At 48.0% G+C, this 26,433-nt stretch overlaps 1 protein-coding gene across 1 annotated transcript in view; it reads left to right on the forward strand.

Annotated features, from left to right (window-relative positions):
• Nucleotides 1-26,433, forward strand: part of AUTS2 (activator of transcription and developmental regulator AUTS2) — a 1,205,988-nt gene that overhangs the window by 1,098,628 nt on the left and 80,927 nt on the right. Inside the window, exon 6 of the mRNA XM_052654596.1 lies at nt 12,162-12,213. Within this exon, the coding sequence (XP_052510556.1) occupies nt 12,162-12,213 (52 nt within the window). The remainder of the gene's footprint in view (nt 1-12,161; nt 12,214-26,433) is intronic.

Raw genomic sequence — 26,433 nt, forward strand, 5'->3', positions numbered from 1 at the left:
TGGTGACCACAGGGACTGCCTTTCCTGCCGGGCCCACTCCCATCCAGCCCCTGATGGACACATGGGGCCCCGGCGGCCCTGTGTCCTGAGGGACCGTCTCCCCCAACTCGGTTCTCCTCCCCTCAGCCTACAGCCCACCCCCTAAAGGAGTGGGTGCTTGACTACCTCCATTTTTGAAACTAAGAGAGGCCACTGTCAGCCAGTCTTCCCCAAACTATATCTACTCATCGATGGCTGGTAGCCAGTGAAGACAGGGCACTTCTCCAAATGCCTTCACATAGTGGTTCATTCACCCCTTCAACAGCAGCTCCCGTAATATTAGTATGTGCTGTTACTGCCCTATTTTACAGATGAAGAAACTGAGGCACAGAGAGGTAGAGCCATCTGTCCACCATCAAAAAACTAATAAGCAGGAGTGGAAAGGGGAGTCAGGAGTTGAACCCAGCAGTTCTGGCTTCAGAAGCTGTGCTTTTTAACCACTAGACCAGATACCTCTCAGTTGCCCCCAAACAGAAATGGCTGCATCCAGTTTACAGGCCTTCTTAACCTGTCTTCCTTATATATAAAAAGCACAAGTTGCCTCATAGTTTATTATTTAAGATTTTCAACAACATACTATAAGGGTTGAAGTCTGTTACTAGCCCCATTTTACAGACGAGGAAAGTGAGGCTTAGGAAAATCTAACTCACAGACTCAAGATGAACCAGCTATCTTAACTGAGACTGGATTGAAACATAACGTCCTTCTAACATCCAGCCCACACCCCTAACCACCCGGGCCAGGGACCACGAACTATAAAATTCAGTAAGCCTGCTTAAGAATCAGAATCTGGGACAGTTTAGGCAAAGATAGCCAAAGAACATGCCTCACCAAAAGCATCTTGGCAGCGTAACACTTGACTTCCCTCGATGTCATCTTCATTGACTTATTTACGCGTTTTGTTCTACCCATCCTCTTAGCTCATGCAAACATTTTGTATACATTTCTCATTTTAATTTTCACTGGTTCCCCCACCCCATTCCCATTTCTGGGCAGATATAGTGAGAGGAGCTGGGTATTGGAGATTCGAGCATGTAACTAGGACAGGGTGACTAACTGGCCTCAGGGAACATGAACTCCGTAGCAAATGCAGGCCTCTAGACCGTAGATCACAAACACCCCTCAGTGTTGAATGGTCCGATGGAGAAGGGAGAAAAACCCAGGTGGGCACGAGGCAGACAAAGGCAGGCATGGCCCCCATCGTCCTGCTCTTGTGCCCTTCTGTGAAAAGTTAAGATTCCACTGAGGGACACCAGCAGAGATTGAATGGGTGTTTTTTAAGTTTTTTCATTGCCTTTCTTTGTGGGACTGTCAGCCTCTGAATATTAATACTTTAATGTAGATTTGGTGGCTAGGTAAGAGATATTTTATGGTTTCTTATAGTTTTTCCCCTTTGTAGTTTATAGTACACTGTGAAGTTTGAAAGTAAAATTCTTTTTCTTGACTTCTACATTCGGAAAATATTTATTCCCCCCTGCGTCTCAATCGTATGCATCATAAACTAACCCAGTTCTGTTTATTTACTTCTCTCTCGTTGCAGCACCGTGATCAATTGTAGCAACACAGGCATGTAATGGTAGAGCCTTTTGCTTTACAGCAGTAAGAGCATGAGCTACTGCAGTCTCCTCTCAGAGTGATGAGTAATGAGGCTGCCATTTAGAGATGGCCTGTTCAGAGGGGGTGTGAGGCGCAGAGCAGAGGCGTCTGAGGCCACCCAGGGTTGGGAGGGATTGGGGGCAGGACGAGAAGGGGTCGACAAAGGATGGAATGGTTGGATGGCATCACCAACTCAATGGACACGAATCTGCGCAAACTGCGGGAGACGGTGAAGGACAGGGAAGCCTGGCGTGCTGCAGCCCGTGGGGTCGCAAAGTCGGACACAACTGAGCGAAAACAGAGGGTTGACTTGCTGTGCATCGCTGGAGGCAGAGGGCACGATCCCTGGTGCAAAATGAACTGGCCTGCATGGGAGAAATTCCTGGGACCCTGCAAGAGTTTTCATGTCTGGGCTGGACCGCTTGAAAAGTCAGGAATTTGCAGAGGTGGGAAGCAGGACAAGCTTGCTCCCAGGGAGTTCCCGGCTTCCTGGTGACAAGCAACCTGTTGACTCAGTTCTCTATCCAGGGCTGTTGGTCGCCAGCCATGGGTAGGGAGGCCCCAGGCGCCGCAGTCAACCTGCAGGTCCCTCTGGGCTTCTCAGCGTCTGTCTTCTGCCCTGAGTCCCCCTCCACTTCAACGAGTGCCCAGAGATTGGTCAGGCACCTGCAGCCTCAGCAATAGGATGGGAAAACCTCGGCCAGCCAGCCATCCTCTCCCATCATGCCTCTTCTGAGGTGGGCCTCCTGGTACCATGCGGGGCACACAGCATGTGAACACATCCCAAGACTTGAGTTATACCCAGAAGAAGCCAGGTGGGTTCAGACAGAAGGCCGATCCCAGGGAACAGGTCCACGTTAAACCCTCCCAGGCAGATAATAAAGCCTCAACCCCTGTCTCCAGACACACGTCTGTCCCTTCTACGTGACTGGCCTGAACAAAGATGCAGAGACACAGCCCTTGTACGATCAAGTTCAAAACCAAATTGAGGTAGTGGTTCTCCTGCACCGAGAAAAGGAATGAGAACCAAAAAACACACTTCTGCACCAATAAGAAACCACTTGTATGGTTAGAGACAAAACTGGCCCTGTTTATTTATTTGGAGTTTGGGTGCTTTCCACTGTTGTGTTTGTGAGCCTGTTTAAACTGGAAATGTCAGTTTAACGCGTCAAAATGACATCACTGGGATGCCTGCTGTTTCCTAGTTGAAGAAATTGACGCCCTTACCCTTAGGAGGTTGATCACGTCTTAGAGCCTTGCAAACTCTGAAAACATTTTGCTTGATCCCAAGGACTTTATAATCCATTGGGAAGATCCACATGATTCCCATTCCTCCCCCCTTATTATGTGGCCCAGGCTATGCAATAATGTGTAGCCAGGTTTGGGCCTTATCTAGTGGAATGATTGACAGTAAAGCCTGTGTAAAGGTGGGGTTCTCTGCTCTAGTACAGATGGTGCAAGCCACTGTCACCACTGCTGGGGATTGGTGTCACTTAGGATGTTCACGTGGTTCTTTCCATCATGACTGTGGTGATCCCCGTTGAGGGAATTCCATAGAAGGCATGGCCGCAGATATTGCAGCCATACCAGAAGATACTCTGATTTTGTTGGTCTCTGAAGTAGAGAGTATTAATTTTTTAAAATAATTTTTTCATTTATTTTCGACTGCAGGTTTCCTCTAGTTGTGGCGAGCAGGGGCTGCCCTGTAGTTGTGTTGTGCGGGCTTCTCACTGTGGCGGCTTCTCTTGTTGCAGAGCCCGGGCTCCAGGCACGTGGGCTCAGTGGTTGAGGTTCCCGAGCTCTAGAGCACAGGCTCAGTAGTTGTGGGGAATGGACTTAGTTGCTCCAAGGCATGTGGGATCTTCCTGGATCAGAGATCAAACCCATCCCACGTCTCCTGCATTGGCAGGCGGATTCTTTACCACCAAGGAAGCCTCAAGAATGTCATGTTTAATTACTGTAGCCAACACATATATCCTGCTTACTGCGGGCTTGGGGGCTGTTACTGACAGCAGCTCTATAAAGCATAGATACTATTGTCAACTCATTTTACAGGTGAGGAAACTGAGCTGGGAGAGAGAAGACCTTTGCCCAGGGTCTCCTGGCTCAGGAATGACAAGGTCATGATGGAGGCCAGATGCTGGCTCTTAACCTCTCCCCAAAGAACAAGTCGGAACTTGTATTTTTAATGCTTGAAAAACTTTAGAATTTGAAAAGATCAAGCCTCTAGGAGACTCAGAAGTAAATCAGGTGGAGTGACATCTTTTCCAAGGCTAGTTGGGAGACAAAACTCATATGTTATCACTCCTCTTTCCCAGTCTTTTCAAACTACATAATTTAACATAGAAAAACTGGAGGGAATTTTTGTAAAGACTTCCTCTTCCTTTAAACCACCCCAAGAATCACCCAGCATGTGTTCTTTCAGGGAGTGACTGAAGTTATATTTGTGAGGGAGAACACCTCGAAATTAATGCACTTTTTCTATTTAAGGTACTTGACAGAAAACCAGAATTTATAAGAAATATCTTATCAAAAAATGTTTAGTCTCAGTCTGGTAGTTTGTGATACAAGTTGAATCAAATTTCATATTTTGAGCATTAATACTGCCATTTTAGGATGATTTGGAAGAACTTCCTAGTTTGTCTTTAGATATAGTTTGAGAATTCATGAGGAAGTCTCCATATTTCAATTTAGCTTGTAAAATTTTTTTTACTGATTAATCATAGACTTGCCTAAGATTTGTGTATGTGTGTTGCGATTTAGTCGCTCTAAACCAGTCATGTTTGACCCTTTTTGTCCCCATGGACTATAGCCCTCCAGGCTTCTCTGTCCATGGAATTCTCCAGGCAAGAATACCTGAGTGGGTAGCCATTCCCTTCTCCAGGGGATCTTTACCACCCAGGGATCGAACCCAGGTCCCCTGCATTGCAGGCAGATTCTTTGCCATCTCAGCTACCAGGGAGGTGGCTTCCTAAGATTTTTGGTTGTATAATAAACTTGTTGGGAGTTCCCTGGTGGTCTAGTGGTTAGGATTCCAGGCTTTCACTGCTGTAGCCCAGGTTCAGTCCCTCCTTGGGGCACCAAGATCCTACAAGCCGCGTGGCGTAACCAAGAAAAAAAAAATGTCATTGTTTCTGAAATAATCTAATCCCAGAAAGACCACTGAATCCATAATCTTACTAGCTGCTTCTAGTCAGGGCCTCCCCTTTGTGAGACTTGCCCTTCTTAAATCTGGTTCAAAGGTTGAAGGTGACAGTAAGAAGTCATTAGTGCTCAGTGCCTTAAACCTTCTAAATATAACAGACAGGGTAGCTGCCAGCCTTTGGCTTTGTAATCTGTAGATTAAAATTCCAATAAAGGGAAGCTAAGGGAAAAACATAATAAATCTTGCAAGTCAGATCTCTGACCAGATCCATCACCCAGTGTGCGGATGACTTTTGTTTCCTTGCTTCCTTCTTTCTGCTTCTGATGCTGTCCCTCTAGCCACTCCCTTGCAGGTTTGACATTGCTTTCCTCCCTGCTGGAGAAGAGGGGGATAGAGCAACGTGGATCCCAGTCAGAACGGGCCCATTCCTGGGTCTAGTTGGAGAGGCTGAGAACGAGACAAGGTGGCAGGGTAGGGGCTGCGGCAGGGCACGGGGTGCCAGCGGGGTTAATATGGATGCAGTGGTGCAGAGGTCCAGTCTGTGGGTTCTCTAGAGGCTCAGCTCCCGGCAGTAGATCATCAAGACCCAGAGACACATGCAGATCAGTCCCAGGCTTTCCTCCGAGGTCTGATCCCTGATAATCAGAGATGACAACCTGCTGCAGGGCGTGGCAAGCGTCAGCTTGCCCGATGACCGCACTTTACAGGGCTAAGTGGTGGTTTGAGTTGGTCGGCAAAGTTGCCCGGTGCTGTTTGTGTGCCTCAGTTTACCCTGTAGGGGACTAGGCAGGAGCTGAGGCCTTTTCTTCCCCATAATGTTGATTTTATTAGCGAGCAAGACAGGAAAACAGTCTCATTTTGGTTGCTCCCCTCCCCCCAAAAAAACCCCACAACATTTCAATGTCTTTTCCTCAAAATCTAATGTTTGCCTTTGAGCTATCTTGGTATTATACCCACAGCTTCAGAATGAATACCCTCTGGCTTGAGAGCTTCAGCTAGTTTTTGACGCATCTTATAAGCAATTGAAATAGTCAACTCCAGACTCACACCTTCGGAGACATCTTCCCTTCTGATTACTCTGGGAGTCAAGGTAGAGAAATATCTCTATGATCTATCTTTTAAGAAAAAAAATTAAGTTAAAAAAAAAAGCACCACATAGTGCTACCATTTGGGTTTGAGGGGTGTTGTGAAGCAAGAGAGACAGTGCCTCTTATTCCCAAAATTAACTGTATTTGGAAGTTAAAGGGGAAAAAAAATGAATGCCATACAGCAAGTACCCACTTTTTTCCCCTTGAGAGGTTTCTCAAGAGTGCCATGAAATCAAACAGTGATGGGTATTCAACTTCAAAGAGGTGAAGTTGGGATGGAGTTCAACATTCCTTCAAATGGACGTGACTGCTTGAAACGCTCTCCGTGTCATTTGGGTGATGTGTACATCACTCCCAGCCCCATCCCTTCCTCTCTCACCCACCCTCAGGTCGCTCCTGTATGCATGCTGGAACTTCCTCCCAAGGGCAGCCTCAGCCTTGCTTGCCTTTCTGCCTTGTGCTGGGGAAATCTCAGCCATTTTCCTGTGCACCAAGGAGGGAGCCCTGCCAAGCAGCTGGGGTGGAATGAAAACTCCAGGTGTTTGCAGAGGCTCTCCTCACCCCTTGTGTATGGACTGGTACTCTTTTTGGGGACTCTGTGATTGGGACAGTGAGTAAAGAAGGCCAGAATCCTACCCAGGGACCCACCAGACTGGATACACAGGTGCTTTGGTGGGAGTGTGTTGCTCAGGGGAATCCACCAGGGCCTGAGATTGCGGTCATTCAGCCCCTCTCCCCACTGCAGACCTTAGAGAACACACTGCTGACAGCTAGGCTGTGGCACTGCTTCAGTCCTTTCCCTGCGTTTGTTGGCAGAAACCCTCTCCACGTTTGTTGATGTCGCTCTCACTTGTTCAGCTGTGTTCTACTCTTTGCCCCCTGTGGATGTAGGCCCCCAGGCTCCTCCGGCCATGGGGATTCTCAGGCAAGAATACTGGAGTGGGTTGCCATCTCCTTCTCTGGGGGATCTTCCCAAACAGGGATGGAACCTGCATCTGCTGCATTGGCAGGCAGGTTCTCTACCACTGAGCCACCTGGAAGCTTTTGTCGAGGGGAGGGTATAAATGCCAGTGTGTTTGAAGTGGGCGGTGGGGTGGGTATTTGTGGACCGCCAGGCCATGCACTGTTACCTTTGAGACCAAACAAACTGCAGCCCCGCCTTTGATCAGGTGGAGATAAGATTGGATTAAGACCTTTTTTTTTTTTTTTACTAATACTAGACTCTGACCACCCCCACCCCCTCATTTTCAACAATGGACTTAATACTCTTGAGCACCTACTGTGTGTCATGCGGTTTACCCACATCACTTTCTCATGGAGCCCTCGGAACCGCCCAGAGAGCCTGCTCTTTACCGACGTGACCGGCCTGGACCGCGGGCCTAGTGGCTTTCCCCAGCCGCGCGCAGTATTGGAAGCGACAACTGCGGGGAGGGCGCGGGGCGTTGCAGTTCCCGCCGCGCCCGCCCGCCGGGAAGGCGGCCGTGGGCACCTCGGGCCCGAGCCGCGGGGGGAGCAGCGACAGCTGTCGATGTCGCACCCGGGGACTGCGCCCCCGCGGGGCCGACCCGGCGCCGGGCCGAGAGGAGGGGCGGCGAGGGGCGGGGCGCGCGGGGCGGGACGGAGGAGGGGCGGTGACAGCGGCGGCCCGGGCTCCGCGCGCCGAGGAAGTCCCGCTCCGAGAGCTGCGAGCGTCTGGAGCAGGCGCGCTTGGCGCAGTCGGGGAGCGAAGTCCGGAGCCAGGGCCCCCGTGCCGCCGCCCCCACCCGCCACCCGTCCAGCCAGGGAGCCCGCGGCGCCGGCGGCGGCCGCCGATGGAGTTCACTTGAGCGGCGAGCGGGCGGGAAAGGCAGGCGCCCGCGAGCGGAGCGCGGGCCGGAGCCGAGCCAGCCCCGGGCGCTTCCCGCCTGTCTGCCCGCGAGCTCCGGCCGGGAGTCGCCGCGGGCCCCGCGCAGTCCGCCCGGCGCCCCGAACGCTGCAGCGCCGCCCGCGCCGCGCGCCGGAGAGATCGACCCCGAATAAGGACTCCCGGAGCGTTTCCTCCAGCGCCGCGACGGCGGTGGCGGCGGCGGGACCGGGACCGGTCGGCCCACGGGGCGGCTAGACAGGCGGGAGCGGCAGTCGGGAAGCCCGAGGCGGCCGCCGGGGAGAAGCCGCCGCCGCCGCCGCCGCGCGCACTCCCCCCTCTCCCTCCTCCCCTCCGCACATGGTCTCCTTTGTCCTGTCGCCGCCGCCGCCGCCTCGCTCTTAGCTCCGCGCGCTGAGGCCGCGGCTCAGGCCGCTCCTCTCCGCCTCGCCCGGGACGCCCCTCGAGGCCCCGCCGGCCCCGCGCGCCGCAGTAGCAGCCAGGAGGCAGCTGGGCGAACGCGGGCCGGGCGCTCCCTCCCGGCCGCCCGCCGGCCGCCCGCCTGGCCTCGGCCGCGCTGGATGTGCGCGCGTCGCGGGCGCTCGGCCGCCCCGGAGCCGCCGCTCTTTGGGATTTGGTTGGCGTGCACCCGCTTCCAGACTTTCGCCGAGAAAGCAGCCGAGACCCGCGCGGACCGAGCCCGGTCGGAGTTGGGCGTTTTCTCTTCGTGTTTGGCTGATTTCCCCCCTGGTCTCTCACGATCCCCCCACCGCGAGCCTTGCTTTGGAACCAAACCATGAACTTGGGGCTGACAAGATCGCTTAACCCTTGGCGACCAGGTAATGCAGCCCTGGAGGCGCGCTGCTGCCTCGCTCGGCGCCCGCGGTCGGAAGGGAGTCGGGGGTCTTTTGTTGGCGGCGGCCGGGCAGGGGTGGCAGGGGCGGGCGGGCTCGCGTCTGGCTCACCAGAGCCCCCCGCCGCCACCCACCCCTCCTCCCTCCTGCCCGGCTGCCCGCCTGCCCTCCCTCCGCGGCCCGGGCGCCCGCCTTTGTACTTTCCACCCCTGGCCCTCCGGTCTCGGGCGGCCGGAGCTGCGCCGTGGTGCCCGGGGACCCGAGCCGCCCCGGCACCACCCGCCCCGAGGGGCTCCGCCTGCCTCTGGCTGGGGCCGGGCCAGCGCCCGCTCTGGCTGGAGACCTAGGCGCTGCGCTCGCAGGCGGTTCCCCGGGTAGCGCTTCCCTGCGCCGAGCTCGGGATCCTGGCCCGCACGCGGTGCCAAGGGAAGCGAAAGGAGATCTGGGCTCGGGATCACCGCAATTGGGCAAAGAACTCGCGCTTAAGTTTCGAGGATGTTTCTCTTTTCTTGTTGGAGATCCCCTCCTCGTGCGGTTGTGGGTGTTGTGGGTGCTGGGGCCCGACCCCGAGATCCGAGGCCGAAGGGAATTTGGTGGACCTCGAACCTGAGCGGCCGCGTCCCACCCCTGTCTACTCAGAAGGCTTATTCTTTTCCTCATCCTCTGTGTTCTCTTCTTCAATCTGTTTCACTAGTTTAACTTTTCTTTAAACATCAGGTACAGCGTCGAGTCATTTTTCAGTGTGTTTTTTTCTTAATCTATTTCCATCCCCCTCCCCCAAATAAAAAGCGGTCAAAAGAGAGCTTTGTTTTTTTTTCCTCTATCATTTTTAGATATAGCGGCTACAACGCTGTGGCTCACCAAAACCGAGTGAGGGGGATGAAGCGAAATGGCGAGCGAAATCTAAAGATCTTTAGTATGTAAAGATGCCCCCGTGTTAAGAGAGGAGAGACGCAAAAGCTGTGCTTGCCAGCTAACTCTTGGCTCACCAGGTTTCCATTAGTCGTCCCTGATTTAAAAAAAAAAAGAAAATCATGAAAAAGGTCCAGGTAATATGAAGAACTGGAGACTTTTCCCTTAAAAACAATGAAAAAGAAAACTAAGATTAAGATCCCAGAAACCAGAAATTTGCAGAAATGTTTTAGAGCGCAGGTCAAATTTGAAAGTTCATGGAGAAAAAAGCAAAGCATTTCCTTGTAGTTCCTGCATAAGACTTTGGCGGAGAAGCTCTTTTCTGACTTTTCAGGACTGTGGTCGGCCATAGTTGTAACCACCTGGATGGGAGAAAAGGGCTCCAGATCATTTTTCTGATTAGCTGAAGTCCCATTACAGTCAGTTTCTTTGGGGTGTTTTTCCACGGAGGCCTTTCTGAGACACCCACCCCCACCCCTCCCCAATTACGAAAGGGCTTTGTGACATGCATCAGAAAATTAAAGGGCTGGAGAAGCTTTTATTAGAGAACATTACTCCTAAGTCGTTGGGAATATCCTGTCAGACTCATTTCCTTAATAACTTACTGGATGGCATCGTAATAAGCACATCCTCTAAGTTCACTTCAGACATAAGGATCACTGAACTGGCTACTTGAGAATATGGTGTGGAGGGGACGCGAGGGTAGCAGCCCCCCAAGGAGAGTGTGCAAGCCAGCCAAAGGGCCTCTTCACCTCCAGGTTCTGTCCTGCTTGATCTCTCCCTTTTCTAACACACACACCAAATGCAAATAAAAGCTGGGTTAGGAGCCTTCTCTCCTTGCCGGGTGCTTTTTACGTTGATGATACAATGCTTTGTTTCTGTGGTGCTTTGGCCCAGTGAGACTCATTTTAATAGGTAGTCCTCAAATCTTGCAAGGGCTATTGCATTTTGGCAAACTGACTTAATTAACAGCCTTTCCCCTTTTTTCCTTTTAAAAATATCAGCTGTAGTGTAAGCCATGAATTTAACACAGCCATTCTAATTTGAAGAGACACTTTTTCATCAAGTAATGGTGAAATGCTCTTTGCTCCAAGTTTTTAGCTGGGAAACTCGTTTTCCTAGAAATCTCACTAAATGTTACAATAAGGAAAACACTGTTTCTGTGATTTTTGCTTCTATACCTCAGTATTCGTGATTTGTTTCATGCATAGCTTGTTTCCCCCTCCATGCAACACTTTTTTGGCAGTTTATTTTTATGAAAAGCTACTATGATATGCAATTTTATTTAATTTAAAATGGCAGGAAGGCCCTTGGCATATGTTTTATTCATGCAAAATAAAAGGAAGCATCTGTCTAGGATTTATTTTATTTTAAACTGCTTAGGTATAAGTGTATGTAATTCAGCACTTGTTTTATACGTACATTCATTTTTTCTTGATCTATTAATCTTCAGAACCACCCTTACAGTAGGAAGATTAGAATTAAAGGGGGAAATAGTCATAGTAACAATATTTTATGTCTTTCTGTATCACATTGAGAACTAGAACTTGTTCGCTTCAGACATAAGGATCACACAGGAATGTCTCATCTTTGTCAACATAGCACAAAAAGACTACATTGAGTATCTTCTTTGTCCCCAAAAGCCAGCTCCAGAGTCTGAATATGTTGTATTTCAGATTCTCCCCTTCTCTTATATTTTCTCTAGATTTTTTAACCATTCTATGCTTTGCTTTGTCAAAACATGCATCTCTGTGTGTAAAGTGTGAAAATCAGTGATTTCTTACAAGGATTGGGTAGCAAAAATAGCCTAAATATAACCATTATAACTTTAAATGTAGATACGTTATCTAATTATCCCATGATGGAGCTGCTTAATTTTTAAATTTTTTTTTAAAATTTTTCGAATTGCAGAAGTACAGTGCTTCTGATACATCATAGCATTTTCCTCCAAACCGACTTTATGTTGATTTTCCAGAACATTAGTGTATAATTTAAACTGGCTTTACTATTGCTGTTTAAACAGGCTTATTTCACTTTCCTGGAGCCACTATAATAATTAGCAGACACGATTTCTAGAAAATGGAAAGGAAATAATGCTGACAGTGTATATAGTGTCGGCGTATTGGGCAGGTCGCTGGGTTTCATTTTAACACCAAGGTCGTCCTGGTTACCACAGGGGACAAGGACCTCGGGGTCATCAGATAAATCTTTAAAAACGAATTTCAGAGAGTGCTGGACAACACTTTTTAGTGAGGAGAGGCTTAGTGTTAAATAATAGGCATTTCTGGTTTCTGAGAGAAAATTGAAAAACAGGCATGTCTGCAAATGTGGAAAAAAGTACCGTTTCCAAAATAATGATCTGTCAATGAAATTGCAAAATCATTATGTGAATGAGCTGAATTGCTTTGTGTATCATCTCATAGAAATATGTTTTGCACAGATAATATGTCTAATAAGGACACATTTTTTAAATCAGATTTTTTTCCCCCTTAGCAATAGCTGCACTGCAGGTCTGCCTCATGCAGTCAACCAGCACCACCTTATGGAGGATTGGGGGAAATTACTACTTTCCTTTTCAGGCTTTTCAAAAATGGAGTAAATTGATTTAAAATAATAATGATGATGATAGTGACGACAGTATTCATGACAATGATAACTCTTTTCCCCCACTTCTTGTGTTGCAGGCCTCAGATGCCAGCTCTGAAAAACTCTTCAATACTGTTATTGTAAACAAAGGTAAGAACCCTTAAATCTGAGTGGTAGCTTTTATTTTCCTATTTGTTCTGTTGTCTTTGCCTTGAACGAAAGCAGAAAGAACAATGGTCACCCCTTACCATTCTGGAGTTCCAGTTCATAATTTGTATTTTTGCTTGAGACAGAATCTGTGCTTTCATGATGTATCCCAAAATAGTTTATTGTAAAAGAGCACATTGAATCCTTATTTAAGTTGATTTGCCTAAGAAGTGACTACATCTCTGTGACTTTCATTTAATGTAGGAAGTGATCATGGAGAATAATCATTCTCAAGATGCCTTAACTTTATTGTTAGTTATCAACTCCCCAGCAGTTGGAGAACGATAAATAGCTGGTTTGTATTGCAGACTCTAATAATCAGTACATGTTTAGTATTCACAGGATTATGGTCATAAACCAAGCCTTACTCTGCTGTGGGCTTTCTGTGAAGTTAATAAACGAGCAAGAGGGCAAAATTTAAATACATGCTATTCCATTAATTTCTTCCAAACTGCAGTAGAGACAGAGAGAGGCTAATGGTATTGCAGTACATTAAGGGGAAACTTGTCTTAAATCACTACCAATAGGTTTCTGGGCAGTTTTCATTGGTTGCAGTATTGTTGGAAATAATTAAATTTAAGGGAATTTCTAATACCGGGTTTTTGCAAAGATCTATTCTTTGAAAGGTATAAATTATATAAACTGTTTGATCTCTTCCTCTCCTCAGTAGAACATGATGTTTGCATCGTAATTGCTAAATGCAGAATGTATGCTTCCCGTCCTGGTCACCTTCTGTGTTACATGGAAGATACTGGCTAGCTTGAACAGGGTTGGGCCTTCACGAAGTGATATTTGAAACCATGTCCACATTCTCCAGTGGCCTTGGCTAGCGTTTTTGCTAGCTGGTTAGTCAGACACATTCCAAAGTGCAGTTATTTTGAGCTCCCCGATTATTTTAGAATTTGAACCAACTGCAATTTTAAATAGTACATTATGTTTAGCGTTCCCTGGAGGTGTGCATGCTTATGTGATTGCTGTTACTCCCAGAATTATTGTCATATTGAATTTTATCTTTTTTTATTGCATAATGGAGTATTCCAGTTTTATATTTCATCGTATATTTTGATGGACTGAAAGTTTGTATAAATTTGTTGTCCATAATGCTAAAAGCCCAATAAAAGAAGGTACATAGCAGTTCAGAGCATACAGGGCTCGTATGGGAAAATGTGCAATTGTTTATTGCTTGTTTTGACAAGGGAAGAGGATGGTCGTGGGTCCCTTTAAGACAGGAGGAGGACCCTAAGGCGGACCTGAGGTCCTCAAAAGGAGGTGCTCTGTTTCAGTGACACCCGCCCCACCCCCTTCCACAGGACCCCTACAGCCCACGTGACTGTGTCTGTCTTTTGCCAGCTTGCTGGGACAGCTCTGGAATGTGTGTCCCCTCTCTGGGATCAGCCAGCCCTGGCCTGAGAGTTGGCTCCGGGGCCTGCATTGAGGCCCCGCTGCCCTCATGGGGCTGAAAAGCGCCCTTCGGGGCCCAGGAGGAGGGGTGGGTGGCGAGCAGAGCATCCGTGCGTGACCTCCTTCCCTCTGCGTCTTCCCTCTTGCTCCCCCAACCCCGAACCCCTGCCCCCTTTCCAGTCAAACGTCTCCCACATTCTTATTTTTGTTTACTTACAGAGTGTGATTTGTGGCATCTCTTTGGTTGTGAATAGTCCTCCTTCTGACAGGGTGCCTTTCTTCTGAGCGGCTTTTCTGGGGTGATTTAGTTGCCTTGAAAGGATTAAGGTTTCTTTGTGTACACTAAAATCAACACAGGCTTTTTTATTTTTTTTTTCCCCTAAGCTTTGCTTGGGAAACTGTACACAAATAAGCATTTTAGTTGATGGCAGATTATTCCTTTGCCCCTTATTTCCATCAAAATGGCCTTTCTTGGCTCCTCCAGAGTTTCCCCTTAACGCCTTATGCTAATTCCTGTTGGTAACATGAATGACAAGAGCCGGAATCAACGCAAATCCAGGTGGTGCCAAACAGAGGGACTGGTATCCAGCACCCGCCCTCCTCCCTGGAGAGAAAGCGATGAAGCAGGGGGTGGGGCGGGGAGGGAGGGAAGTGTGGGGGCAGTTTTGTTAAGGGGATCAGTATTCACACTGCTAAATATCAGGAAAACAAGTTCCAAAAGACAGGTGCAGGGAGTCTTGCTATGTGCCTGTGGGTTTGGGTCTGTTTTTCACTCGGGTGGTGGCAGTGTTTACTGGATGGATGGTTGACAAGGCCTTCAAGGAACTGTCAGCTTCAGGCGCATCAAGTTCAAGTTCTGCAAAAGCGGCCTGCCCCGCCTGCAAGTCTGCTCTCCCGACTCTGTCCAGTATTCTTAGCCAAGAGCAATAAAAAGCCATGTAAGAAAGGGCAAATTTACACCAGGTAACAAACACCGCTGGGAGAATCCTCAGAGCCTGGGCTTATTGAACAGTCTGACAAGAGTGCAGGGCAGCTGACACGTGTGTGCTCCCCCCTCCAGATGTTTAAAGCCACACACCACCTCTCCCTCTCTGGAGCCCCACTGGGCTCCGGCCTTCCAGAAGCGTGGCTTTAAGCTGCTGGCGAGATTATGCTGCTGAGCCCCGGCGGCAGGCAGATTTGGTCCATAAAATTTCACTGTGGGAGGGCAGTGCTAATCTCACAAGCTGATTGTGGTGGGGGTTTGGTAGGGGCACAGCTTTGATGTTGGGCCCCCCGAGGTCGGGGGAGATGTAGCTCTGACTGAAGCCGCAGGGGTCATGGCTCAAGTCCCATCAGTCTGTTTGTGAGCTGGAGTAAATCGTTTCGCCTCTTTAGGTCAGACTTTTCAATCATAGCAGAACGGAGTCCTGGGCCAATGTGTCTGGTGGGGATAAGACAATTAGTTGGTGAGGGGGAGGGGCTGAAACAGAGTAGGCACCTTGAAGGTTTCCTATCCCTCTGCCTCTTTGATCTTGTTCTGATTCTCTCTGTTGTAAAGCCCGTCCTATTTAATAGAGGACTAGGACTAGTAAGATTTTGGTGTTTAAGTGTTCCAAATCATTACTTCCTTCTGATGCCTTTTATTTCACATTTTGAACGAAATTAATCAAACGGCACATGCTTGTAGGTATACATGACTTGCTCAGTGAGAATTCAGCTTGTCCAAAGGTGTGGGGAGATGAACCTCCAAAGTGCAAGGCTTAGGGTTGGAAACATTTAAAAAAAAATAGTAACTTTAATCAAGGTCATGGTTGCTGTATTTAATCTTTATGTGTTCAAATGTTTACAGGATGTTCGTGTGAATTTTATGAATCCTTCTGTCTTTGTGACTCAACCATCTGCCAAAGAAAAAATTGATTTTCCCAATGAGACACACACAGAGACTGAGTTCTTGTCCATATTTAGTGGGTTGAACTGCTACAGGGGCAACAGGACGTGTATCCCAAATCCTGGACTGTTTATCCTGAAAAGGATCGAACTTATCAGTCAATTCAGTGTGTCCAGCCAGCATTTATTACCCTTCTTTACGTATGCTAACAGGTTCTCAGGTGGCACAGTGGTGAAGAGTCCTCCTGCCAATGCAGGAGACACAGCAGACGCAGGTTTGATCCCTGGGCTGGGAAGATCCTCTGGAGGAGGAAATGGCAGCCTGCTCCACTATTCTTGCCTGGAAAATTCCATGGACAGAGGAGCCCGGCGCACTATGATCCATGAGATCACAGAAAGTCAGACACAACTGAGAACACACTCACACACCTCAGGCTCTACTTCTTGGGGATGTTGCCGCTTTGATCTACAGGCAGAAATGTACAGAGTGAGCACTTAGTGGACATGCCCGTCCTGCCACCATCATTAATCTCTCTTAAACTCTGAAGTTGCTCCAAGGTGGAGCTTCCTGGAGGAAAGAAAAGAAGGGAAGCCATGTGTGGAAGGGAGAAGAACAGAAGTCAGGTGCTCTCTGGAGCCCTCTGTGTCCCTGGTGGGGCCATGGTCTAGGTTAGGGGCAGAGAAAAGGCCCTGAGTTGCCTCTTTTCCAGGATCTATCCTGCAGCTGAGACAAGTCAGAGATGAGACAGGACCAGGAGGTGTATTTGACCCCATCACTCTGTGAAAGAGCTGTGCTTCTCTTGAGTAGCTGGGGTGGGGATCGATCCAGGAAGGGCGCAGGGCCCTGATTAGTGCTACCTTCTGCAGTGAGTGAGCACCCCCTGTCTGCTGAAACGTGGACAGCAGAGGAGCAGCCACCCACCCGCCTCGGTGAGACTCCCATCTGCCCTGCCCCAGGTCAGCCCTGGGACTCTGGTGGGCACTCGCTCCTCATGCTGAGCACCAGATGCAGTGCTGAAACCACCTGGATCTCCCTGACCAGGACTGGCTGGCCTTTCTCAGGCCTCACCGGACCTCCTAGTGGATATACTGGCCTCTTCTTGGGGGTCGATTTTGTGCTGAAGGGTCTCCATGGGACACAGATGAGGTCGGAGCCTTTAGATTTAGCAGGGCCTTTGGGTATCTTTGACAATATGGTTTTATCACCAGCGTAGACGGAAAACCAGGCTAAAAAATTGGTTGAGATGTAGATGAGGCGAGAAAAAAGTTACTAAAGATGTCGCTTGTGAATGAGGCGAAGGAAGTGAGGCCCTAATAAAATCTTTTCATGGCAGTGATCTCACTTCACTCATCAAGTTTAGACACGAAGGGGGAATTCTTTGGTTTGGTGACAAGTAAGGTAAGAGTTACCACCAAGGCTCCTCCCCTAAAATAATTCTGGGCTTTCTGTGTAAGTGAAAACAGTGCAATTGAGTATGGATAGCTTTCTTTAAAAAAAAAAAAAGATGTAGAGTTTAAAATCTAATTATAATAAACATATGGAGACCATTTTACAATTTCTTGTGGTGTCCTGGGTTTCATTGTAAGGAGAACACGATGTGTAAAGCTCATTCCCCACGTGCAGACGAATAAACTGAGCTCATTTTAGCTTCTATAAATTAGTCGCATTTTTGTCTTGTCTTAAATCCTACAGAAGGGAAACTGTCAGTCATTCTTTATTTTTCTTTCTCTGGACATTTTCTTTTGGAGTTTCAGAGCATTTTCTTGGGTCTTTAGAAGACAGAGATGTCTGATATGAGGAAAATTAAATACTATTGAAGGGTAATTGGTGCTTGATTGGAGACAAAGGACTTGTGAGTGGTTGGGTTTTCCTTCCTACTTCACACTGCAGAGAACGTGCAATCAGCTCCTTTTGTTATGGAAATTGACCTTCCTATAGGAGCCAGACTCTTACATACGGAATTACATTGTTGTATAGATTTATTCCTTGAGACTTCTTGAAAATAGACACCTTGTATTCTTAGTGTGAAACCACCAGGAAGGGTCTAAATATATTCCATGTTTTGAGAAAGTGTTTCCCACTAGGTAATTTTCCATTAAATGGTACCTAAGCTCTCGCTGACCTTGTGCATGTAGATACTCAGGAATCCTGGCTACGTGTTGGATCCTGTTACTGGAATGTCAGCGCCAGGGATGGAAGATACTCTGAGCATTTGAATTGATCTTGCGCGGGTTTTTGGAGTAGGACTCTCACAGCAGTGCCACTTTCCCAGATAAATTAAAAGGAGACCAGATTCCCAGATCTTGAGCGCCCCTCTGAGCTGGACCAGAGCATTGTTGTTTTTCCGTTGCTAAGTGGTATCCAACTCTTTGCAACCCCATGGACTGCAGCATGCCCGGCTTCCCTGTCCTTCACTATCTCCCTGAGTTTGCTCAGACTCATGTCCATTGAGTTGATGATGCCATCCAACCATCTCATCCTCTGTCACCTCCTTCTCTTCCTGCCCTTAATCCTTCCCAGCATCGAGGTCTTTTCCATTGCGTCGGGTCTTCACATCAGGTTGGCGAAACTATTGGAGCTTCAGCCTCAGTCTTTCCAATGAATACTCAGGGTTGATTTCCTTTAGGATTGACTGGTTTGATCTCCTTGCTGTCCAAGGGACTCTCAAGAGACTTCTCCAGCACCATAGTTCAAAAGCATCAATTCTTAGGCGCTCAGCTTTCTTTATGGTTCAACTCTCATATAGTACATGACTACTGGAAAAACCCGAGCTTTGACTAGAAGGGTCTTTGTCGGCAGAATGATGTCTCTGCTTTTTAATACGCTGGCTAACAGAGCAGAGGATAGCATTCTTTTAGTCAGATGATTACACGCTACTGTTTATTTTTGAGCCCACTGAAAAGCTCTTCCCTTACTTTATTGATTGATCCCCACTGTTCTTGGAAAGACTTTTCTCCATACTTGGCAATATTAACAAAGACACTTGAATGTTGACCAGCATCAGTTTTCATTCCATTCATATTTAAGTGCTTTGTTTAGGCAGTGATGTAGAATTTGCCTGTCTCAGAAAGTAATCCACACTCATAGTAGACTCTTGGCATAAAAAACCCCATCAAATTGGTTCTGGAGAGTCTTTAATGAGAACCGTTCAGTGACAGAGGGCCTCCTCGCTGGTAATAGCTTTCAAGTGCGTGGGGTCAGCCCGGGCCTGGAGGGTGTCCTACGTGGAGGAAGCCCGTGGCTATCCCATGGCCTCTGGATTATTTCTGGTGTCTGACAACTGCAGAAAAATGTTGTTTTTCTCTGAAAATGTATGTTTATTTAACTAGGTTTCTTTTTGCTTCACAATCTGGATTCCATTCACTCAGTTACCACTCCAATTAACTAACAATTATTTAACATTAACAGTAATTACAGACGCCAGTTAAGCGCCTACAGATGTCAACTGTTAGCTTTGTACCTAATCACTCAATGAAATGGAGAAAGTTCAACAAACATCAATTAGCCAAGCAATTAGTATGAGTTAGGAAAGAGCATGTTATCATGTGTGAGCTGATTCAATTTATTTTATTTTGGCAGTAAAACACACACAGGCGAGCGGCAGTAAGTTCCTCAGATAAGATAAAACTCCATTGTTGTGCAGCTTACATAAGAATTCTTTCCTTGTGCATAAGTCAAATGTGCTCTTGCCTGGAATTTATTTAACAAACAAAATTTGTCTCAATTACTCAGAAACCCCAGCAACGCTCAGTCTCAGGAAGCAACTTGGGTGAATTATGAATCCAGTGAATATGCTGTATAAGGAAATGTCAGAATTTTTCAGTGGAGAAACGATCGATTCCCACTCAAATAATCTCTGTGGCTTTCGAATTTTTACCAGTTTATTCCTGAACCTGTTGTGGAGCTAGTGCAACACGGATTTTATTAATTTCATGGTGCCTGAACTTTTTGCTCAGCTGTCTTTGATGTAGCCTGGGGCAGCCACTGAAGTCTGTAACCTACTTGCCCAGTGTATGCTTTAAAAAAGTAGCAGTGGTTCTCAGTTGAAATCAATTGAGGACCCACTTCATGAATTCACCAAGGAGATTCTGGGTCCAAATTGAGAAATTCTATACCCTCTGCCACCCCCAAGCCAATCCCCATCCATAGACTAGACTTTCATCAATTACCTGGGTGCCTGGACTTACTGGAAGAATGCATTCTAAAGCCTGAAACGGTCCATCAGTTAGTGTTTGGAGCTTCATTGTACCTCTGAGTGGAAAGCTGGCCATACATGGCTATGCCTCTGGCTCCTCTCCTAGAAATGCTTTCTTGCCAATTCCTGAAGCCTGTGGGTAGGAGTGGAAGGGGCCAGTCCTTAGTGGGGTGCTCTGTCAGGCCACTGTGGCCATAATGTGCAGAATTCTCCATTTGAGCAAATCTCTCAGCATTAACTGAATCCAGGAGTTTAATCCAAGGAGTTCCTTGGTGGCCCAGGAGTTAGGATTCTGGGCTTTTCCCTGCTAGGGCCCAGGTTCAATCCCTGGTCCCTGATTGCAGACTGAGATCCTGCAAAGCCACATGGCCGAAAAAAAAATTCTGTTCAGTAGAATAGCTTAGGGTGTAGAGCCGTCATGTTCCATGTGCTTTCCTCTTATAAATGTTTTACCAGTGCCCAGTAGTCTGCCCAGGAATCCAGCACCCAGTGCACTGGCATGGTTGTCCTGGAGAGAACAACCCTTCTCCATCACTTAATAGGGTCTCTGTTTATCTGCTTTGGCATATTATGCTGCTGAGCTTAGGCCAACAGAAGTCTCATATCAGATGTCAGCTTGTGGACCAGCTGTGGTTCCCCCTTGTCATTATTCTGGTACCCAGCTCAAAGGAGCAGCCCTCAGGGTAGTTATCTTGGTAGAAGGAAAAAAATAGAGACAGAATCATAGAACGTGTCTTCAAGTTTCAGCTTGGTTGTGTTGTCGGGTGTTCCCAGCCATCTAATTGGCCCAAACAAGTCTCTAGGACTTTTCCCACCATGCCGTGCTAAGGTATTCTGGGTTCCCTGGAAGTTAGTAGGAATTTCCCATTGACAGTGGAGGGTCTTACCGACATCTTCATCCTCACCCAGGATGCCCACCACTGTCTGAACAGGTGCTGCCACAAAAGCATCATGGCGACTACATGGCAGCTGGGCTCAGCTGTAGACATCTCTGACTTCCTTCCCTTCTAATAAGACATGAATTTCTCCGTATTTCTACTCTCCGTGCCCTTTCCCGTGCCGGTAATTGGACCAGTTGTTCCTTTTCAGCCAGATTTTATTAGAAGTAACTTGGGATTTTCCAGCAGGGGCATTTCCCTAGCAACTGATGACATAAGCACAAGGCCCAAGTCCATGCGGAGGTGGGAGGGGCGCCTGTTAATAAGGAGTAATGCCCCGTGGGCACTCACATCTCTGACCCTCGTAAACCCTGTCTTATAGAGCAGGAGGCTGAGAGCACATCATTGCTTTTTCTAAGAGTCCTTTTGAAGAGGGAAATGTCTCAAGTGTACGTGTTAATAGGCTGATGTGGGAGGCAGTTATATTGGGATGTCTTTAAAAGCCACTTGGAAAACATTTTCCCCCTCTTATCTATCACCTCTCACATCTCTCAGAAGAGTAACACTGAAACCTAATTTTAGCCAGGACTACATCATTTTCTCATTATCTGTTTACAGCCGGAAAAGGCTTTTTCCATGGTACAGCTCCTGTCACCAAAAACTGAACCATACAATTCCTTTGTTTTATATCAGCTTTTGATTCTTCTAAGTGTGGATTGTCTGCTGCTGGACTTCTCTGGTTGATCTCTGAAGGCCTCTTCATCCATAAACTTTATTCACAGACTTGGGTTTGACAAGGAGTCTGCCTCTGAGGTTGGATATGTCTCCTGTGAAGTGAAGGGTGTCTATTTTCATTCCATTGGCAGAAAATGGAGGCCATATTGAATTCTTTCATTCAACAGATGTTACTGAGGGCTGACTATGTAACAGGCACAGGAGATATAGCCGTGAACAGATCACATTAAGCGTGATAGCCAGAAGCATGAGAGTTTGAACATATTTTAAAATAAGAAAAGAGACTTTTGAAATAGCTTAATGGGAAAGAAGCTTAAGACTTCCATAGGAGGGAAAGCTGATCCAAGGTGGGCCCTGAAAGGGTCAGCGAGTCAGAAACAGACGAGCCCTCACACTGCAAACGATGTCACCCTTTCACAGAGGGGGTTGTGTGGGCACAGATGTGCCAGCTTGTGCTCACAGTGAGACTAAAACCTGCCCCTTCAAGCTTTCCAATGTAAAAATTGATTTGTTTCCCAGGCGGCACTAGTGGTAAAGAACCCTCCTGGCAGTGCAGGAGACATATGTTCAATCCCTAGGTCTGAAAGATCCCCTGGAGAAGGAAGTGGCAACCCACTCCCATATTCTCGGAGAACCCATGGACAAAGGAGTCTGGCGGGTTACAAAGAGTCAGACACAACAGAAGTGACTTAGCACACTTAGCAAGCTATTGAAAAGATTTGGGGGAGCATTGTAAAGGTCTGTGTATCAGCTATCAATAGGGTTTCTTCTTTGCACATCTCCTCAGTTAGATTTTGCTGCTTAAATGTTCGCCAGGTTGGCAAACTACGTGAAGGTGGTGGGGAGCACCACAGCTTTTAATTTTAGAAGATCCAGGCTCAAGTCTGAGCTGGGCTGCTTGAGCAAATTATTCCTTTGGACTAGCTTTTCCCACTGTTAACTTGAGAAAGCTGGGTGGATTCCTAGATCCCATCCTGGTTTGAAGGCCAGAGTTTGCTTTGGAGGATTCTGGGTCCTTCTAGATGCTTGCTGCTTGTTCTGAAGGAAAGCTATGACAAACCTAGACAGCACAGTAAAAAGCAGAGACATCACTTTGCCAACAGAGTTCCTTATAGTTAAAGCTGTGGTTTTTCCAGTAGTCATGTACAGATGTGAGATTTGGACCGTAAAGAAGCCTGAGCACCAAAGAATCGATGCTTTCAAACTGTGATGCTGGAGAAGACTCTTGAGAGTCCCTTGATAGCAAGGAGATCATACCAGTCAATCCTAAAGGAAATCAACCCTGAATATCCATTGGAAGGACTGATGCTAAAGCTGAAGCTCCAATACTTTGGCTACCAGATGGGAAGAGCCAACTCATTGGAAAAGACCCTGATGCTGGGAAAGATTGAGGGCAGGAGGAGAAGGAGGCAATAGAGGATGAGACGGTTGGATGGCATGAGTTTGAGCAAACTCTGGGAGATGGTAAAGGACAGGAAAGCTTGGCATGCTGCAGTCCATTGGGTCTCAAAGACTTGGGCACAACTGAGCAACTGAACACCAACAGGTCCTTCTAGAGCCTGAAACTTGTGCAGAGGGCATGGATTTCCCGTGAGAGTTGTGAATGAGACTGTGGACACTTACATTTGGGAGGCGTGTACCATGAACTTGGGAGCTAGAACAGGGCTGCAGAAACCTCTCTTTCTCTCCTGGAAGTTCCATCTCTCTTGGAAGCACCTGAGAGGCAGGAAGGGGTGGAGCCTCAGGGGAAGGTAGAGGAGAGTGTGAGGCTGTACTGTTTGAACACCCTCTTAGGTATTAACCTCTCTGTGGAATTAGAATAATAATGTGGAGTCCTCCTCCCCTGCAGGTCTGCAATCGCACTGGTATTAAAGAGGTGTTTTATCTGCTTAGTAAATGTTTATAAAACCCCTGTGTAGGAGAATCTAGGTGCCGGTTTCTTTGTACTTGACTTCTTGACAAGTGGAATGACTGGCCGGTTCCAAAGCCTGGATTGCTGTGGGTGAGATGCAGAACAGAGGGTTCGATAGCAGAGCGAGGCCCTGCCTTGGAGCCACCTGGAGACAAGCTGGCAAGAGGCGTCCTTTTCTATGGAGTGACTCGTGTTACCAACTGTGAGTTGAGATTGAGGCTTCGATGGACCATTGTCCATCATCAAGGGAATGTCACCACCTCACCATCTGCTTTCGGCTGTCAGCAGACTTCACGCACCATGCAGCTCTGCTTCTTCTAAAGCTAACCTAGGCCTCGTTTGACTGAAGCTGTCTTCCTTCCTACTTTTCATTTGCTAAACGGTGGTGATGATACCCATTTCTCCCAATACCGCACTTGTTGTTGGCTGGATTCTAGCTCTCTTCGCAGCCTTGTCCTGTCTGTTGGGGAAAGGTTTGTTTTAAAGAAACAATTGTTCCAGTGTCTTGGCGTGAGTGGATTCAGGGAGGAGCCAGGTTCACTTTATGGTGACCAGATCCATCATGTGTTGTTTTGAGGATTAGGTTTGTCTGGACCGTCACCCTTACTTCCTGAGATTGATGGCTGTAGAAAGGACGGATGTCACAGACGCGCCAACAAGCATCTTAGAAACCGATTCCTGGCTCAGTAGCGGGGGCGCTCCCGCTGTGTGCCCTGGGATTGTTGTTCTGTTGCTAAGCCACGTCCCGACTCTTTGCCACCCTTGGACCGCATGCAGCACGCCAGGCTTCCCAGTTCTTCACTATCTCCTGGAGTTTGCTCAGATTCACGTGCATTGAGTCGGGGATGCTTATGGAATGATAAACTAGAGGCTGCAGGTTTGGTTTTTACTGTTGGCTGTAGGCGCCGCATTGCCCCCATTTAATGGCCTTTGCCCCCAAGATGTTAGACATCACGTCAATTTGCTTCTGTTCCGTGTGTAAAGTACAAACCCCTGACTTAAATAGAAGGCTGGGGAGAACTAGTGAGAAGATGATGCCCCAGTGCCACTGCTGGTGGGCAACTGATATTTGCCTGAATGACCCAGGACCCCTGTTTGGCCGGGACCTCCTCCCCTCCATCCACAGCGCCCACCTTCGGGTCAGACTGCTGCCTGCTTGCAGCCCTTGCCTTCTCAGGGCGTCCAGGTGGGGGAAAGAGAGCTCTCCGCCTCCTCCAGTATTTGCTCCAGGACAAACTTGAAAACTGCCTACTTGGAGGGTTTTTTCACATTTTTAAAGTTAAGGCCGACTTTCCGGAGCCTGCTCAGCATCCTGCCAGGTATTTTATCTTATTCAAATATCCTAATTGCTGCTCAGGCTTCAGCTGCACATCAGCCTACCACCCAACTGACAAAATAGACCTTCACCTGAGGGCCTCATTATGCTTCCTGCCTGTGCATCAGGCCAAAAATAACTCCCCAATACCCGCTCGACGTCCCGGGCTTCCAAGTGACAAACAAATAATTGGGTGAAACAAACCCTGGGTGCCGAGCAGCTGCCATCGGTGTCGGAGCCCAGAGGAGTCGGCGGCAATAACAGTCATGGCGCTGCCTGGTTCGTGTCAGAGCAAATCTTTGAACAGTGGGTTGTGCTGACACCAGAGAATGACAGCTTTGGAAATGGCGTGCTAGTTACCGCGGCGAGAGAGGCCGCTCACAGAGACCGGAGACCGTGACAAGCAGCTGTCATTTCCATACAGGTGAACAACTGACATCCCAGTGCGGGGAGGGCAGCTGGCAGGTAAGGTGGGACTGCGGAGCGAGGAGTCGAGAGTGCTAGGGGCCCTTCTCGTGGGTGGAGACACTGGCCTTGGAGCACTCACGTGCACACACCCATGCACCCAAGTCTTCTCTGTTGTTCCTGTAGAGCTCATCTGAGAAAGGGTTGTGGAATACAGTATCAGCTTTAAAAAAATTTTATTTTTTAATTTCTTTTTGGCTGTGCTGGGTCTTCATTGCTGCGTGTGGGCTTTCTCTAGTTGCAGCAGATGGGATCTCTTCTCTAGTCGCAGTACATGGACTTGTCACTGTGGTGCCTTCTTTGTTGCGGAGCACAGGCTTCAGGAGTTTTGTCTCATAGACTTAGCTGTCCCAAAGCACGTGAAGTCTTTTGTGAACAGGGATCAGACCCATGTCTCTTGTGTTGGCAGGTGGATTCTTAACCCCTGGACCACCAGGGAAGCCCCCAGTGTCAGTTTTGAGGATATGACCAAGGCCGGGCTGCCAGCCCAGTGCCCAGCCTGGCATGCTTAAAGAACATTTGCAGTTCAAATCTACGCCCTCCTCACCTGCTTGATGTGTCATGGTTGGTTTTCTAACCCAGTACTTAGTTCCGTAGACTCTCAGTTTCATAGTCTCTGCTGATAAGGAGCTAACTTACCATTGAAAGGAATAGATCAGATGGAATTCAAGTGCAGGATCAAGTCTAGATAGTCATTCTCAAAGTGTGGTCCCCGAACCAGCAATACCAGCATCCCCTGATGCTCTTAGACGTGCAGACTCTCCTGCAGCAGGAATCCCCAACCTCCAGGCCGTGGACCGGTACCTCCCGTCAGATCAGCGGCGGCATTCGATTAGAAATAAAGTACACAATAGATGTCATGCACTTGAATCATCCTGAAACCACCCCTCCCTCCCACATGTGTGTGAAAAACCCGTCTTCCATGAAACCAGCCAAAAAAGCTTGGTCCCCACTGCTCTACAGGATCAGAAACTCGGACTGTGGCCCAGTAGGCTGCTTAGACCAAATCTTCCAGGTGCTTCTGATGTGGGAGAACCACTGAACTAGATCAGGAAAGCACGTTTGCTGGTAAGGTTTCTGTGAATGCTCAGATGACCCACAAATCCCTGGGTGAAATCCATACTCCTCTTGACCATGGAATAAGTCTGTTTTTCATGGGCAGCTTTATATTTATTTATTTGTAATACCAGATACAGTGGATCTGTTGAAAGTAACCATGTGGCCCTCCCATTGAACTCGGCTGTTGTCTTTGCCTTGGATTTCCATGCCCCACTCTCCATAGCCTGGGGGACAGGACTCCTGAAAAGGGTCCTGCTTAGGTGCGAGGCCTATAGTCAGCGCTACATGATGACCTGACGCGCTCTTATCTAAGTGGGGTTTGGAACCATGACC

Source organism: Budorcas taxicolor, chromosome 2 (assembly GCF_023091745.1).
Source record: "Budorcas taxicolor isolate Tak-1 chromosome 2, Takin1.1, whole genome shotgun sequence".
Taxonomy (NCBI): domain Eukaryota; kingdom Metazoa; phylum Chordata; class Mammalia; order Artiodactyla; family Bovidae; genus Budorcas; species Budorcas taxicolor.